This window comes from Anas platyrhynchos, chromosome 10 (assembly GCF_047663525.1).
Source record: "Anas platyrhynchos isolate ZD024472 breed Pekin duck chromosome 10, IASCAAS_PekinDuck_T2T, whole genome shotgun sequence".
Lineage (NCBI taxonomy): Eukaryota > Metazoa > Chordata > Aves > Anseriformes > Anatidae > Anas > Anas platyrhynchos.
This window is the reverse complement of record NC_092596.1, coordinates 9,087,769-9,103,325: the sequence shown is the minus strand read 5'-3', so window position 1 is coordinate 9,103,325 and position 15,557 is coordinate 9,087,769. Positions and strand designations below refer to the sequence as shown.

The 15,557-nt window shown below is 41.8% G+C and overlaps 1 protein-coding gene across 5 annotated transcripts in view; it reads left to right on the top strand.

Annotated features, from left to right (window-relative positions):
* Positions 1–15,557, top strand: part of ENOX2 (ecto-NOX disulfide-thiol exchanger 2) — a 43,092-nt gene that overhangs the window by 15,313 nt on the left and 12,222 nt on the right. For all 5 annotated transcript variants that reach the window (XM_072042861.1, XM_072042860.1, XM_072042859.1 and 2 more), the window contains 5 exons: positions 1,682–1,837; positions 6,281–6,487; positions 7,432–7,665; positions 8,861–9,073; positions 10,640–10,746. In XM_072042861.1, the coding sequence (XP_071898962.1) occupies positions 1,682–1,837; positions 6,281–6,487; positions 7,432–7,665; positions 8,861–9,073; positions 10,640–10,746 (917 nt within the window). The remainder of the gene's footprint in view (positions 1–1,681; positions 1,838–6,280; positions 6,488–7,431; positions 7,666–8,860; positions 9,074–10,639; positions 10,747–15,557) is intronic.

Genomic DNA, 15,557 nt, shown 5'->3' with positions numbered 1-15,557 from the left:
TCAGCAGCATAATTTCTCAAATCTACATGGAAGTTTAAATACTAAAATTCTGTAACTTCAATGTCACACATTGCAAGCCAGGTATCACAGATTAGATACCTCATCGTTAAGTGATTGTGAATAAACCAGTATATCTCATAAGGATAAAATTCACATGTATCTTTAAATGCATTTTTTCCACAACTGGCTTCAGGAAAGTTTATTTTCCCTTCTCTGAAAAGTCTGTTTCATGGCAGAAGATTTGCTTCATGGCAGAGGATTTGGGTTTGTACTATGACACTGTTCATGTGTGGTGTGAAATGGCGATGCTTGTACTGCGAACAAAACAATGTACATAAACTGTGTAGAAATGCAGCCCCAGATAAAATACTTCAAAATACAAAGGAAAATAAAATTCAGCTACCAAACTCAGACATCCCATTTGTACGCTAAAATCTGTCTTGCATTCAGATTATTGTTCAGCCAAAGCTTTTTCTAAGTAGTATTTGCGAAGAGAAGAGTACAAAGCTGCTTGCCTGCCTAATGGATATGAATAGAATCTGAAACAATGCCAGCTTAGGATCAAAGGAGAGTGCTGCCTTGCACCACTCAGTTCTGCCTATTTGTAATTTTCATCTGTGCCTTGCAAAACAAATCTTATCTGCCTACATCTGAAAAAAGCAGCCAGATTCAGAGGTTCCGTAGTGCTCAGGATAATATATTCGGTGGTAGTGTTTTGTGGTATTTTGGGGATTGCCTAGATCCTCGGAGTTTCTTCTGCTACAGAGAGAGGAATGGTGGTAGACAGTAGAGAAGATGATGTGCACCTGCAAGAGGAAATTATTCCTGAGATCTCAACCTGATAGTACCAGCTGGCCCTGGTGGTGTTGGTTGTCTTTACAGTTTAGCTGCTGACATTCTCAAGCTCATGAGCTTTCTTTCTAAGGAATTTATATATATGGTTTCTATTTTGGTTGCATGCAAGTACTGCTTCCTCAGGGTTCACAGCTTCAGAACAGATAAAATACCTCTCGTTTGATAATTCTCTTTAGCTTTAGTTAGCATTGGAGGTTAAATGTAAGAGCAAAGTCAGAATAAAATGCTACTTATTCAGATATAGTCAGAATACTAAATAAAGCCTAGAAACAAGTTAAGCAGAGATGTATGTTGCCATTGCAGGTTACACTTAATGGTAAAGTATTTCCTTAAATGCTCCTGTGCATTTTACCCAGATTTCTGCTGGCACATTCTTAGCTGCTGAAATTCCTACACTTGTCTGTCTAGTGCACCATGTCACAAGCTGTCTGCACTACTTAGCTACTTAATAAAATTGAGCTGAGTTTGCTTTTACACTGTTTCCATACATCATAGAGTTTTTTATATGGGCAATATAATACTTACTGGGAAAGGTTTTGATGCTAGATAAGAGATGGTATCTATGGAGTAGAAAGGGAAATAGTTTATTTAACTGAGAAAGTCTATTTGGCTGAGGCAATTGACATAGTTGTTTTTTTTGTTTTTTTTTTTTTTTAATTTTTCTAAGGGTATAAATGTAATTTTCTGGTGAATTATATCCCTCTGTGTTGTTGTTTATTCGGTTAATTTTCACTGATGCATGTGGGTGGAGTACTTAATTTGCTGTCTGAATGAACAATTGCTGTATAAGTCCAAAACTGACTCCCTAATTCTCTCCCCCATTTAGATTTTGATCCTGCTCTTGGGATGATGACTGGAATCCCTCCAATCAACCCCATGATGCCAGGCTTAGGGATAGTCCCTCCTCCCATTCCTCCAGATATGCCTGCTGTGAAGGAGATCATTCACTGCAAAAGCTGCACTCTCTTCCCACCTAACCCACGTAAGTGTCTATTTATGTTTTATCTTCTTTCTATCTGTATATGAATATGTGTGTATAAAAATATGTATGTAAAAATGTGAGAATGTGAGAGAAGAGCCCTTGCACTGCCTGGACATAGCTGCTGTGGGGTGAGTCACCATGCTCAAAAGCATGATGCTGAAAAACAGGTGACAGAGCTGCAGGAAAAATCTGCTTTTGTCCTTGAGTGTTTGTAATTTCAATATATAGTGTTTACAGTTCAGTTAGATTAATAAGGATTAATAAGGAAAATATTTCAGTCCCCAGAACTGGAAACTACACAGCTGAATAGTGGTGGGACATAAGTGCCAGCTGCAATATTAATACCTCTTGTCTGCTGGGGAAAGTGTTGCTTGGCCTTATCCCATGCTTGCAGCCCCGTATGCCTCTGGGGGAGCGTTGCTGTTGCATTGTTTTTTTCTGCCACATGCTGGTGCACGTGCATTAGTGTGAAGCCATGCTCATGACCTCTGTCTCCCGATCCTGAAAAATCTAAATAACAGGTGATTTCTGATCTCAGTGGTTTTGTCTCATGGAATTAAAGGAATGTTTCCTCATTTTTTTAGGGTTCAGAAAAAAAGTCATTGATGCTAATGCTGTGGTTGTTTTGCTTTCCACAACTATGTAGTGGCTGATTCAGAAAATACAGCATGTTTGACAAATAATGTTCAGTGTGGACTGCATGCTGCAGCAAAAACTCAAGAGCAGCCTTAACAAAACCTGCAGTTACCCAGCTGTGTTTCACATGAGCATGGTGGGAGCCTGAGATAGTGAGCTCTAGCTGGTGTTCTGCAGGAATCTGCCTTCTAACGCACAGTAGACCTTAAATCCCCGTAATGCTTACCATCTGGGCTCCATTGGCTGTCTTCCTCATCAGAAAAAAATTAGGAGCAGACTTCCCTGTTTTCCCCTGAGATTTATTACAGGGCTATCATGATTGTGGATTCCATCTGGATAACTTGAAATTGTTCTTGAACCTCACTGAACATCTAACGACAGCTTTCAGCACTTCTTAATGGAGGCTACCGTGTTGGCACGTAGTATAATGGGTGTAGTAGATTCCTCTTCCTATTAGTGTTGCTCCTGAGGAAAGAGCTTTCCTACCTGACTTCTTTCTGTGGTCCTTATTCTGTAGTGGGAATCAAAGAATGTTCCTGCTGGGAACATGTCATTCTTGTTTTCTGAGTTCTAACCTAAATCACATAGATAATTACATAAACATCACTTTTATAGGTGGTATCAATCTGTGTGTGCAGGTGTAGCTCCAGTAGGTAAGTGTGAAATGTGTACAGCTGCAGTACAGAGTTTACATGTAGTTTAGTTTTTGCCAAATGATGGTGTGAAGCTAGTTCCTGGTCTGCTAATTAGTAATTAGTGTTGTGGCCATGAGAATCTGTTAGACCTTTTAAGAGTGCTAAGTCCAGCAGCCAGATAATTGGTAACCTGGAGCTGGTCAGTATTTTGCCAAATACCACAGTGAGACCTGTTGCTGCTCTGGGGAGAGTGGGCTTACATTCTTTGCCAGAAAGCAACCTCAGACCATGCCTTTATGTAAAAATAAAATGCAGGTCTGCATCTTTCTGAGTGTTTTGGTGGCCTCTCTTTCAGGGGTCTAGGTTGCAATCTTACATATTCAAACATTTTTCCTCTTCTAAAGCTAGTTATCGCATGAGGGAGGATATCATAACGAGCAGGCCACTTTCTTCAAGCTTCTGTAATTAATGTTTCTTGAGTTTGGCTTGCATTCCTGCTTGTAGGCTTTATAATGCTTCCTTTTGTTATATATGTAATGAAAAACATGAACTGTGCAAGCTGCTCTCAGAGTGCATCATGTACATCTTGCCATAATTTTGTATTGGGCCTACATCACATCTAAAACACTGCCGAGGCTGTTTCAGATTTAGGAGGGACCTTCTCAATACTGGGTACTCCTGTTAGACACGGAGCAAAGCTTGGTATGTTCCATGGAAGTGCACAGCACACTTGGACACCTAGGAGACTGGGAGGACAAGGCTGTACTTACAAAGGGCACATTGGGCAAATGTTCCTCAACACCTTAACTGTATTAATTACACCAGTGATCAGCTCTGCCTCCCCACTGGAAAGAACATATGAACTCCATGGGGATGTTTTATTCTCCTTTGATCTTTTTGACTGGTGCTGGGGCCTTGGTCACTCCTTGTTACGTGACCGTCTGCAATACAATCAGTGTTTGACTTGAAAAATCAGAAACGTGACCTAATGTGATTAACATCATCCACAGAGCACTGTTGAGCTGTGGCACTGCAGTGCTGTAATCTTACTCTGAGCAGACCAGTAGCAGTGGGAGGCTGTTGGCAGTTGAGCAAGGACATAGTTCTTGGCCAGATCAAGATTCAGGAATGCATCTCACGTTTGCAGGAGCCTGTACCTGCTGTCAGCAAAGTTCATGTCAAGATGTAACAGTTGCTTTTGAATCCTCCTTACTTGTAGCCAGCTTAGCAGGAGCAGAGGTTGCAGATCTACCACAGCATTATCAGTGGGATGCTGCTTGTACTGCTTCATTTATCACTTCACTAAACTGACTCTGATTTGAACAGGAAGGTGCTATTGCAGAGGGAGAGGGCAGGTCTTAGAAGTCTTAGTTTTCCCTTCGAAGAAAATAGGAAAAATACTGAACACTCAGTAGTGTAGCCATTCTGATGTGCTTGTCATGAGACTGGATTTCCCACACAAGGTACTTATTTGCAAGATGTGTGAAATGAGTTAACAGCTTTTAATGGCCCCTTTGTCACCCTGTGGTTAGAATGGGGCACCTCCACTTGGTTCACATTACTGGGGTTGGCAGGAGCTGCACATGATCATGTTCCCTTTTTCTGCTTTCTGTGGTGGGTACCAACATATGGCAGAGCCTGGCGTGAGCCCTCATGTTAATGCAAGCAACTTGGCAGCAAGCACTCCCCCGGTCTTCCTGAGATTGCTGTGTGCCAGGTAGCCAGAGCTTTGCCTGCAAGCAGGGCTTTGCTTGCCTTGTTTTCAGAGAAGGTGCCAGATCCTGTGAGCTGTGCTTACTGCCAGGCCAGCAGCGAGTGAGAAGCACACCCAGTAAAGCATCAACAATAAATTTTCAAGTAGAAAAATAAACAAAAGTTATGAACTGGGAGAGAGAAATATGAAGTGCAATCTCAGGCATACTTCTCCCCTGAGCCTGTGTAGCTCAGCCACAGTGTTGGGGCCCTGCAGAAGTCTGTGGGGCTGTTTCAGGCAGGAGAGCTTTGAAATTCTTGATTGGAAAAAGAGGAATTTACCTAATCTTCTCAGAAAAATGATGTCCCCTGGAAAAATGATGCTAACTATGTGGAGAAGATGCAGATTTTTTTTTTAGCTGCATGTCACTATATAATTCACAAGAAGGTGCCACCAGATGGCACCCAAATCTGATGGGCTCCCAGGAGTGAGAGTCTGTGATGTTCCCGTGCCCAGCATTTTAAGTAAAACTCTGGTAATGCCTAGTCTTGTGATATATCAATTAGTATACCATTCCCTCAAAACAAAGAACAAAAAAAAAAGAGAAAACTAACATCTAACTGTCCTGGAAACAGCTTTTTATTTGTAAGCAATGCAGAAAGCAGTGTTCAAGGATCATCCTACTGCGGAAGGATGAAAAGCTGACAGCTCCCTCACTGTCTGGGCAGTGCCTGTCCGTAAGAGACCACAGCAGGGTAATTAAGCACAGCACTGATTATCTTACCTATCCCAAGCATACCTGTCCCTTAGCACACTGGCCACAGTCCAGTACCGTACACGTTATTGAACCAATAAATCATCGAATGTTGTTCAAGGCTTTGGCCTGCATCTCTGCATCCAGTGAAAGATACCTAAATAAAAATACTATTGGATTTGGGGATCACAGTGTGGGCAACTGAAGGTTGTTTCAAAACAATCCGCAGCGCTTTGCAAGGCTTTCCCTGACTGCGGAAATCCTGCCAGCACACTCTCAGGGCACAGACTTCACAGCCTGCAGTATAGCTTTAGAATCCTCTGTACATGTTTTCTACTTATTCTGTATGGTTGGACAGTCCCTGAAGCTGTGTTTGTGTAACACCTCCTGTGATAACTTTTTGAGGTCCTAGCTGCTGCTCAAGTTTTATGATAGGAACCAGTGAGCCTTAGGCAAAGTGTTTGGAGAGCTTCACACTCCTGAGATCTTTTGTTTGGAAACAGGATGGTAAATGTGTTTGCTCTTGTGGAGCACCTCACCAATGCTTGTACAACTCTTTGTTAATCAAGTCAAATACAACTAATCACACATTTGCTAGTATGATTTGCTAGTATTTGCTAGTCATACATTTGAAGGAATCCAGGACCCCTGTTAGGGCACATGGGCAAATGAATAGAAAGTGTTCTGACAAACCTAACATCTTTTCCTTCTGTTGCTGTTTTCAGATCTCCCCCCTCCGGCAACAAGAGAGAGGCCCCCAGGCTGTAAGACCGTGTTTGTTGGGGGACTGCCAGAAAACGGGACTGAGCAGATCATTATGGAAGTGTTTGAACAGTGTGGAGAAGTCATAGCTATTCGGAAGAGTAAGAAGAATTTCTGTCATATCCGCTTTGCTGAGGAATTCATGGTGGACAAAGCACTTTATCTTTCTGGTAGGTGTATTTTTGTCTGTTACGGCAGCTTAAAATTCTGGGATATGGATGTAATGATGTCTCTATAATTACAATGAAAGGCTTTGTTTGTTGCCGTTGGAAGATTTGTCTCATGTTCTGTCAGTTCATGTCTTTTTGTGCTATTGCTGCAATTCTGCTTAAATATCTGAAAACTGTGCCTGATAGGAAAGATAGCAATGCTTTGTTACCTTGGGCGCTCTGCAAAATATTGGGATGAGGTACAATCAGAGCCCATCCCCATCTTACTTGGGTAAATGTCCAGTAAATTCTATAGAGGAAGCTGAGTGTTTCTTTAAAAGTTTGCAGTAGCTCTCATTTCCCTGTGAATTCATAGACTCACAGAATGGCTTAGGGTGGAAGGGACCTTAACGCTCAGCTAGCCCCAACCGCCCTGCAGGGACAGGGACACCTCCCAGCACCTTGTGCTGTTGGCCCTAAAGCTGAATGCAGGGCTTCATGTGGGTTCTCACAAGAGCAGAGCAGAGGGGGACAATCCCCTCCCTTGCCCTGCTGGCCACGCTGCTTTTGGTGCAGCCCAGGGCACGGTTGGCTTCCTGGGCTGCAAATGCACATTGCCAGCTCATGTTGATCTTGTCAACCAACACCCCCAGGTTCTTCTCATCAGGGCTGCTCTCAATCCATTCTCCACCCAGCCTGTGTTTGGGCTTGGGATTGCCCCAATTTTTTTTGATTCACCTCCCTGTCTATCTAGCCCATATTTTAACAGCCTCTCTCTGAGAATCACCTCCAGAGTTCCACTTCCAGAGTCACTCTGTGCACTAAGCTCTTCAATAAACTCTTCTGTTCAGGGACTTGCTGGCTTGGTGGGAGTTGCAGGTGGGCCCTGCTAGGTTTATGGAGCCTAAGATACTGCCCTGTGCGACCCACCTGTCTTACCTGAACGCTGTTATCATCACCACCAGGCTATCGCATCAGGCTGGGCTCCAGCACTGACAAGAAGGACACTGGGCGCCTGCATGTGGATTTTGCACAGGCTCGGGATGACCTGTATGAGTGGGAATGTAAGCAGCGGATGCTGGCAAGAGAGGAGCGCCATCGTAGGAGGCTGGAAGAAGAACGCTTCCGCCCGCCCTCCCCACCTCCTGTCGTCCATTACTCTGACCACGAGTGCAGCATCATTGCTGAGAAACTAAAAGGTAGGTGGTGCCGTGGGCATGCACGTGTCTGCACAGGTACTGAGGTAGGGAGTTGTATTCTCCAGTGGTATTCTTACGGAACTGAGGTGATGGTGTAGTTTTGTAACTTTCCTCATGCTTCACATTGTACGTTAAAGTTTACACAAAGAACAGCTGGTGGTGATTACTTATAATATTAAGGAAATAGAAAATATAGGGGGAAAAATGCTGTTGGACTGTTATAGAGGTGGATTTAAAAATCTCATCACTTATATTCTGGAAGAGGTGGCATAGACTTCCCTTTTGCGACCCTGTAACAGCTAATACAAGGATGTGTGCTGCTGGACTTTTTGTGTTTTAATATCAAGAATACATCTCTTTCTCCCCATCTGCAGTTGTGGCAGCTCCCACATTTGTTGTGTATTTCTTTATCATCTACCCTCATCTAATTTACTGGCTCTGTGATGATCCTGATTTTTTAGTGTTTAATATAATTTAATTAACTGCCTGGGCTGAAGTTTATATTTGTTGGTCTTTACTAGAATATGAATTTTGGCAGTGAGACAGGATGGATAATACTTTTTTTTTTTTGCTTTCCCAAGAAAGACCATTCAAACTGAGCCCTCAGGCAGCACACAAGCTGCTCAGTGTTCCCTGTGGCTTCTGAGTATAAACAGAAGATTCTTATAAGCCTTACTGCACCAGTGCGTCTCCTGTGCCTAGCTCTCAGCTCTGTGCCATGAGCTGCTCTCCCAGCTATCTCTTTTTCAGAATTGTCTTTTTGTAAAAACGAAGGTATATTTTAGTACAATGGTTTCTTCCAAAATTTATTTATGTTAAAATGACTGGCCTAAGTCCCAAGACCTTTTATGAAGCCTAAACCGAATCTGTAGCCTGACTCTTCCAGTGAGAGAATATTTGCTGTCATGAAAGAATATGTCTAAATAGGCATATGGAGTTTTCCAGTAGGTTGTTAGCAGTTGATTTTCTCCTCGTTTTTGTGTCTCAAAAGGCAGTTTGCTGTCAGCTTGGTATTAGACTTGCATTCCTTTGTGTAGTCTTGTGTTTGGATAATACTGTGCTTTCAAGAATCCAGATTTGCCACTATAAGATGACCTTTGAAAGAGAGTAGTTCAGTGACATCAGGGAAAGGATCTGAAATCTATACAGGCAAACTTGCACTTCCGTGGTCTAAAGATGTCCTTTCTTGCTGCAGATGACGCAAAGTTCTCAGAAGCTGTACAGACGTTGCTAACCTGGATAGAACGTGGAGAAGTGAACAGAAGGACTGCGAACAACTTCTACTCTATGATTCAGTCGGCCAACAGCCACATTCGCAGACTGGTAAATGAGAAGGCAGCTCATGAGAAGGAGATGGAAGAAGCTAAAGAGAAATTCAAACTTGCTCTCTCAGGGATTCTGGTTCAGTGTGAGTAGTATTTTTGCACTGAATGTTGGTTGTCTGTTATTGTAGAGAAGATGCTTAATTTCTAGAGTCTGATGAGGTCATACTGAAAAAGTTCCAGGAAAAAGAAATGGCAATCCTTTTTACTCAGCTACAGTTAATTTATAAGCATATGTCATTAACTTATTAGAACTTTCTTGTGGAACTTTTCATTGACGTCAGAGTCCACATCTTGGGGGAGGAGAGCATGAATTCCTAATTTTTTTCCTCTTTTAATTATAGTCTATTAGAAATTCTATCATCTTTTCAACATTGCACTTCTGTATACAGACAAGGTAAGTTCCTGGTAATCTGATGCCTCAGCGAAATGTACAGGATTTATTCACCAAAGGTAGGAAGCAGTAGAGTGTTCTCAACACTGCGTTCTCAGTCACAATGTAAGAAGTTAGTGTAAACGTGTTGCAGAGTAGAATTTTGAACCTGGGTCTTTCAAGTCCCAGTACTTTATTAAATCATGAAATCAAGGAAGAGTCATTGGGTCTATTCCAGAATGTGATTTATAACAGTTCCTCAAACCACTCATTGCCTCTTACACATCCCTTCTTTAAGTAAGTCTGATTATTTTAAGAGTACTTTTTCCATAACTGTACTAAGTCTCCTTGAGCCCCTTGGCTAGCATATGAACAGTATTAATTTTGGTTTTATATTCAGTAATTTTGTCTGTTACTTACCTGACACTTGATTTTTATTTTATTTTTTTATTTCTTTTTAAATTCTGTAAAAAATATGGGCATGTGGTCCAGAAGACAATACAGTAAGCACTGCACAGTAAGTAGTAATAGACAGCAGCATGGAACTCATCTCTACAAAACACCTAGTGGTATCTGAGACACTTCCAGATTTATTAGTTAATCTAAATAGCAGAGAGATGATTTTATTTCATTAGAGTTATGCCTACTACAAGATTACATTTGTGGGGGAAAAAAAAACAGCTAGGTGTGCTTTCTGCTGTTGGGTGAATTCTCATCCTAGGAGAGGCACTTCATATTTCCAAAATACCTCTGCAAATTTTTTAGAAAAATATTTTAGAAGGAAACCTAAGGAAACAAAATATTTTAGGAGGAAACCTAAGGAAACAAAAAAGTTGATGGCTGATGGATTGGATGCAGTGCTCAGGCTGGTGCAGTGTTCTTTAGGACTGGACCCCTTGGGCGAAAGAACATCCAAAGTGCTAGCTTTCACAGTTGTGAGAGGAAATGTTAGAGAGCGCATGCTACCTAGGTGTATCTGTTGCACTCACAAGCAGTGTTGCTCAGTGTGTTTGAGTGTTTAGTTTTTTTCAGTGCAACATCTGCCTTCATTTTTTCCACTTGAGTGCAGATGAAGTTTTCCCAGTTGATCGTGGCCTGGTGAAGTCCATACTTTCCTTTCCAGGCACAGAGTCCTGAGCATGGCTTCAGCACAGTACAGTGTTATGACAAAGGTTAGCCAAACCACCTGCCTGATTCCACTCTTTTACTCCTTTACTCCTTTGTTCGCCCTCTCTGGATGATATTCTGGCCTGATTTGACTGCTGATTTGATACTACAGTCGAGCAGATAGTGGCCGTGTACCATTCTGCCTCCAAACAAAAGGCTTGGGACCATTTCACGAAAGCTCAGCGTAAGAACATCAGCGTGTGGTGCAAACAAGCAGAGGTTGGTAATTTTCTATTGTGTTAGATTCTGCAGCCAGTCTCTTTCATGTCAGGATATTGATTTTATGTTTGCACAATGCTCACATGGGTAATGACGTCTTAATTCACAGTGTAAGATGGGAATTACTCAGTCGTCTCTTGTGTTGCAGGTAATAAATTTGCTCATTGTACTTCTGATAGTAGAAGCAATATATTGATCTGTATGCCAATTGAAGTTGTGAAAATAATAATAAATATAGATCTGTTTTCTACTGTTTTTAATATTAAAGCAACAAGTATTTCTAGAGAGATACTAAAGAAAACAAGTATCATCACTGAAATCAGCTTTTTTCACATTTTTCTTGGAAGATCTGAGAGACTGAAATAATTGCAGCTGGTCAGTCTTGAAAACTTGAGGCAAGATGTTCTCATATTCATATATTTATGTCATGCAGCAACATTGTTAGTGAAAAAAGGATTTAAAAATGGTGGCAAGGGTGGGGATAATGGAAGAAGGAATGTTACTCAAACTGCTGTTCCTGCAAGAGGAAGAATAGTCTTCAGTCCCTTATCTGATCTTCTGTGATTCAGATACAACATCAGAAAAAGTAAACCTAAGATAAAGAAAGATTGTCTCTGCAAAGTGATGATTTTGTCAGATATTTTTCCTGGACTCTGAGATGAAATATGTGCTGCCTTCTGTCACCTGTGTAGTAGGGATCTCCCATTGCTTGGCTGCACCTGGCAGTGGAGCACATCTTGATGCTCTGTGTCCGGCCTGAGGAAGGCTGGAGGAGATTGTTATGCTCCTGGGAATGTGGAGGGCTTCCAAGAGGAACAGAGGAGCCCCATGGTAGGTTAGAGCTCTTCTTCCATAGAATCTCATTTTTGTGTTCCTTCCTAAGAAAGGTTAATGCTCAAAGTGGTAACCGAAGTATTGTCACCTTGGGGTATGAATAGTTTTGAAAGAAAAAGCAAGAAGTTGTATTTTTCTTGCTCATTAACCTTTTTAAGTTGGATGAGGCTTGAATCAGTTTTTACTTCTGGCAGCACACAGATGTCTTCTAAGTGGTAGGAAAAAGCAAACGACAACAAAACAAAAACCTGCTATGAAAAGTACCTGCCTTTTAAAGTAACCCTGCTGTGTTTAGATAGCAATTTTTTATTCACTGTGAAAACGCCAGCAATTTAGAGATGATGTCATTTATGTTTTGAAAATTTGGCAAAGCGTATGCTTTCTCATCTCAGCATGACCTTAAGATGATTTACAGCCCAGTTGGTTTCCAGTGTTCCCCAAACCATGCTGAGAAGAATACCAGCCTGAATGCATGAGGTAGCATCCTTGGCTGAGGGACTTGGGAGTTGGATGTTTAGCACTGTTGTCTAAGTGTTCCCATGACAGATGTGTAAATAGGTGACGGTGTCTTGTCTCCATACACTGCTGAGTAGTCAGGTTTGGGTGAGAAATCCTAGTCTGCTTGATGGCTTTGGATTTTCTTCTTTCTTTGTTTTGGTTTTGTTGCTTGGAAAGCAAAGGTTGCTGACTGCTGGACCTCATTGCATGACTTCTGAGAGACCTGTGCAGTCATTAGTGGATTTATCCTCTTGAGATGGGGATAGGAGAGGTAGTGGATGAAGAAGCATTTGCCTGATGTTGCCCAATAATTCTCTGGAAGACCAGATGTTTTGACTCCCTGTTGTGGATCAGACTCAGTATTTCTAGCAGTATTTTCTCAGTATTTCTAGTTTGTCTGCATAGATTAGGTAGAACTGAAAGTCTGGAGACACTTCATGACACCCACCCCAGTGCAGGCTATGGTAAAAGGTGTGCATTTTGAAGTGTTTGTTTATTCACAGTAAAAAGAACTCAAATATATAAGCAGTAAAATAGCTATTAAAGAGGAAGGATAGCTTTTTAACCACAGCTTCTTGTTCAGTTGCTCTTTCAGTGTGACGTTGAAGTCCTGTTCTGCAGTGTTGTGGTGTGTGTCGCAGAGGTCTCTCCTGGTGGAGCACCAAGCCAGAGAGCACATAAATTCTACTCAGATCCCAGGAGCATGCCAGTCTAGGCACGTAGCTTTCTGCAGGACACTTCTGCACCTTTCATGCACTTTGGATCTTGCTGAATGTTGTAGAACAGAACTCGTATGTTGATTTCTTTCAGGCATATGAAGGTTAGGCTGTACTAAAGTCCTCTGTGTGGTTAGAGCACCCCAGTGCTATGTAGTGTGTTCAGAGGGATATGGAAGGAACGACTTCCATCATCACTTCTTTACTGATAGTGTTCAGAACAGGGAAGAAACGGCACACAAATATTTTAAATATTTTTTTTAAATACTCTGTTTTTTTGTGTTAAAAAGCTACAGTATTAAATGAGTTCACTGATTATGTTAGGTAGCTACAACTCCGCAAGAACACCATAGTTACCAGCCATGACCTGTGATAGCTCCAGAGCTGTTCTGTAGCTTATCACCAGATCCTCATGAAGTCCTAAACCCACCTCAGACCTGTGTGGATCTGCCTGGCCTTGTTTCAGCATAAAGCAAAACAGCTTTGCTTAAACCACCTCTGAAAATGTTACTCTGTGTTTTCAGTCTTAACTGTATTAAGATCACATCTTTTTTTAACTAAGCCTGTAATAATGAGCATCTAAGGGGAAAGCTTTTATTTTCTAAAGGATAATAATTTCTGTGAAAGATGTGAGTGTTTAATCTAGGGCATGTGAAAGAAGTGTAGATGAATGTATACTTTCATATAGGACATATTTTGCAGGGTTGCTTTGGTGAAGTGGTGCTTAATCCAGCACTCTCAGGTGCAAGTGCAAAGCACTTGTGACATACATCATCCTTATTTTCTAGTGAAGTCAAATTTAATATTTAATAACCATTGATATTCCAATTTATATGTAATATTAGCAACAGAAGTGCATCAAGTATCTGATTAAACCTCTCTACACATATCCCATCTGCACATGCATAAATAAACGATAGATCTGAGCTAAGAACATGATTTGTCTGCCAAGCAGAAACATGATGAAGTTTTCTATTTGGGTTCTGTTTATTTCTGTGAGGAACATTCCTATGACTTCTAAGATTTGTCTTCCACACTACTCATGCACAGTACAGAATTAGTGACACAATATCTTCTCTGTACATTCTCCTTACAAGACTATAACACCGTAGAAATTATATACTAAAGGAGAATTGTCTGGGGATGTGGACATATCCATCTCCTTGCTGCTCTTCACTCATCATCATATGGGATGTTGGAGAATAAATTATGATAATTTTCAGTAAGGTCGAGCAATCATTTATTTATTTATGTGGATAGAGATCAGGAAATTCACAACAATGAGACTGATCAGTGGAAAAGATCACAGCCTTTATTTGCTGGGAGGTTAAGCAGCAACTGTGTAACAATTCCTTGGTTATTAAAAGGAGTGTATTAAAGAATGTAGCTCACTGAGCAGACTAAGATTTTGTAGGAGAGAGGCTCTTTAAAAGGAAGTGCACTTAACCAGCCTGTGTTTGAGCAATGGGATTGGGCTTGATTCTTTTCCCCTGCTTGGCACCAGGGAAACCACAGTTGCACTGCTTTGCCCCCCTTGTCTCCAGCCGCCCATATGAGAAAGATGACAGTGAATCAGTGGCAGCCCAGCAGGTATCTGCCAGGATTTTGAGGGAGCTGGGCTTTTGTAACCTGGGGAAGAAGAAGCTGAAGGGCCCCCACCAGCAGCTTTCCACTGTTTAAGGTGGAATGGCCTGAAGCTGCAACAAGGATGGATATCAGGAGACAGTTCTTCACCCAGAGGTGGTCGGGGAATGGGACAGGCTCCCCAGGGAAGTAAGTGGTCCTGGCACTGAGCCTGCTGGAGTTCATGAAGCATTTGGACAACACTTGATCTGGGATTGCAGGGAGCACTTCTTTGAACAGGGCAGGGATTAATTTAGATACTTTGGGGGGGACTGCTTACAGCATAAATCTTCCTGTGGTTCTGTGTTTTTCTGATGTATTGAGTTCCTTATTACAAACTGAGAAAACAAGTTTATTCCAAAAAAGCCAGAAGTCATCTTTCACCGTAAAGATCTTTTAACATCAAACTTAAATTTGTTCTAGGCAAAGTTGACAATTTGGTGGTAACTGTTTATCCAGAAGTCATTTGTGATGGTGGGGTAGGTATGTGCGGGCTGTCTTTCAGCATAGCTGCAACCTGAGAAAAATCCAAGTATCTATAGAGCTGGATAATATCCCACTTGGGTAAAAAACAAACAAACAAACAAAAAAAAACCAAGTGATTGATCCTCCACAATGACTGTTTTCCTGGGAATTTTGCATCTGTGAACCTCCCCATGAGACTGCACTGCTGAGACTTCCTTTCCAAACCCCACTTAGTCAATCCTTTCTTAGCAGATGTAAAGGAGGAGCTAATGTTTTGTTTTATACCAAAAAAAAGATAGTTGGAGAGTCTTGATTCAGGTTATGCCTCCTCTTTGAGCCCTAGCACTTCTGTTTTGTGCTTGCCTGAGATTGCTTGCCGTGACTGGGGTGGGAGCGCTCTCTCCATTTGGAGTGGTCTTTTGTTCCAAGGTAAGTTCTCCCAGTGCGAAGAGGCAGTGAGACCAGTGGTGAGGCCTCTTGCAGAGACGCTTGCTACTAGGCTCAGCTTTCTTTCCCTTATCAGGGTCTTTTCTTGAAGGAAGGTGGACCCCTAATATGCATCTTCTTGCTACAGCTTCTGTTGGAATTAATCCTGTGGGTGATAGCATCAGAGGAAAGCCCAGGGCAGGCAGCAGGTGTTTTGGAGCTGCAGCCAGCCCTGTCCCTCATGCTTTG